This window comes from Lottia gigantea (genome assembly GCF_000327385.1).
Source record: "Lottia gigantea unplaced genomic scaffold LOTGIsca_7, whole genome shotgun sequence".
NCBI classification, from domain to species: Eukaryota; Metazoa; Mollusca; class Gastropoda; family Lottiidae; genus Lottia; species Lottia gigantea.
Window position 1 is genome coordinate 2,849,368 of NW_008710370.1, and position 2,592 is coordinate 2,851,959.

Consider the following 2,592-nt stretch of genomic DNA (forward strand, 5'->3'; position numbering starts at 1 on the left):
AGTCGAAATGGAAAGTCAGATTTTTCGGACTATAAACACATTCCAGTTCATTTTACGTTATAAGGGAGAAATTCGGCTGTTTAGAGACATACCGATTAAGAAGGTGAGAATGTCCCGATTATAATCAATCAAACCTTCAGATAACATTCAACATACCTGTACGCTGGAAATTAACAGATTTGTTTACTGAAAATTTCGTGAACGTTCTTTGTTCATAACTTTTTATACTATTATTAGCTTCTGTATGAGAATCATAAATTTCCGTCGCCATGATGCTGTTTTACAGGAAACGGAAAAGACTCCATTTTGATTTTCACTAGCTATTCTTAGCTCCGCCCAGAAACTTTTACTAGCTAGGTTTAAGTCATAACCCTTGTTTGTGAAGTCTTTTGAACATGTCTAATGTCAAAACTCGAAGGAATACAGGAAGTGCAAAAGTCAAAGACGTTTTCGAGACAATCAACAATGAAATGGAGGACGAAAATTCTTCTATTGAAGAATGGAGAAACTGTGATTGAACACAGTGATCCCGCTACAAGTAAGTCAGTAATGAAGGCCTCGACGTCAAGACCTCAGACGACAATGTCAACGAGTACAGCGTTATTGGGGCAATTCAGCAACATTGTACCACACGTTAACAACTCGTGTCTAAATGGGCCCGTTGCTGAACATAATACCAAAGATCAAAGTGAAGATACAGAATTAATGTCACTTCAACAACAACTATTGAATATTCCAACAGAACGTCGAAAAGCGGTGATACGTAAGCAAATTGCTGAAGAAAGAACCAGGATTGATGCACTCTCCCAACCTCCTCCCGCTACATTGAATCCAACTGCAAATCCAGGGACAACACCTGTTCCTGCAGTACAGCAAGGTGAGCAAATTACAGAACCACTATGTCAGAATCCTACTGGAGGTATTCTGATAGATCTAGACACCACTAAACCCAACAAGGTGCTACAAATCATAAACTTCCTTTGGCTAGACCCAGTTGCTGTCAATACCTATTCCTTTGGCCTAGAATTTCGAATTGGCCGGAAAAGGTCACTTGAGAATGTTAGTGTAGAGGAATGGGGATATGCAAACACGCGGATATTACAAGAACTGATGAAGCTTGATCCCGGGTTCCACCCTACTCCTTACCTTAAATATACAGCTGATATATTCCCCCTTGCTGGTAAATATGTTTGGTACTCAGTCCTCCTTTACGATAAAGAGTATCGCGAGCGCCAGGCCATTGAGAAGTTTGAATGGGGTACCTGTTTGCAAGATTTAAGGAAATTTCGGCTCATAATTAAGAAAGATCACCCAACGGCTTTACCCTTGCAAGAACAGAATTTGGCACACAAAAATACAAAACCAGTGGGGTATGGCAAACCAAGTTCCAATTCAAATCCGACTAGTGTGCGCAGGAAAGGGCCCTTCACGTCGGAGGGTAGAGAGATCTTTCGTAACTTTAATAATATGTTTAATAACTTTAAAAGAATGTAGATTAACACACAATTGTGCTATTTGCTTATCTAATCAACATTCAGCGCTTGATGGTCACGGTCCTAATGTAAAGACACAGGTGCCTCAAAATTTTCAACAACGGACTGCTTAGATCAACAGTGCTCTTCAGGAGTTATTCCCCTTTATAACAACTGTTTGGTTTTCGGGGAAGGGAGGGTTTGATTCTCCCAAATGTACAGGCCTAGGGTGGAGCAGACACTTTATTTAGAAATTAGGATTAAGGGTCTTGATATTGGGTTTTCTTCTGTTCTTATTCTGATCTGAAATTAGAAAAAATAACTCGCCCGATGGGCGAGAAGTATAGTATCTGTTATGTCCTGATTGTTTTTAGTTTACTATGAACAATATTATCATTTAAGTTCTTATTTTTTGAATATGCAACTATCAATTTCTGCTTATAGACATGGGGGAATTTCTCTTGAAGGCTCTTATAGTGGGCATGAACTATCTTGCTTGCTCGATTGCTGGTTGTATTAAACGGGACAACAAAGGGTGCTATGCCTACATTATGATGAATATTTAGTCCTTTAGGTCTTGCTGTATTCAATGTCTCAATGCAATGGGCCTCCCTAGATTGACGGAATTTGGTAATTTCATCTTCGGGCAAGTCAATTTCTATACGCTCAATTGGGATTAGGGTGAGATCGTCTATTGAATGGTCGTCGAGGTTGAAATGATTGGAAACAGGCTTGTCTTTCTTTAATTTGATGTCTTACCTATGAGCATTAAAGCGAGTTCGTAAATTATTCTTAGTTTCTCCTACATATTGTTTGGGGCATTTCTTGCATGAAATTAAATATATTACATTCGAATGTTCACATGTTAGATGTTCCTGGATCGGGTACCTTTTATTCGTAGAGTTGCTTACAAAATAATGAGTTTCTGATATAAAGGGACATGTTTTGCATCTACTGGACAAACATGGAGCACTTCTTAAACCTGGAGGTACTTCGGCATAAAGTCTGTTTTTAGCTGCTATCTGTCCTAAGGTGGAATTTTATATGTTTCGTAAAAATCGTTTACAGGCCTAGGGTGGAGCAGACACTTTATTTAGAAATTAGGATTAAGGGTCTTGAT

General features: G+C 38.9%; 1 protein-coding gene across 1 annotated transcript; it reads left to right on the forward strand.

The window, feature by feature from the left end:
* Nucleotides 1-582: 582 nt before the first annotated feature.
* Nucleotides 583-1,494, forward strand: LOTGIDRAFT_155061 (hypothetical protein; the record flags this gene model as incomplete). Its single annotated transcript, XM_009065567.1, has 1 exon — nt 583-1,494. The coding sequence occupies one exon, from the start codon at nt 583-585 to the stop codon at nt 1,492-1,494; it is 912 nt and encodes a 303-aa protein (XP_009063815.1).
* Between the last annotated feature and the right edge of the window lie 1,098 nt (nt 1,495-2,592).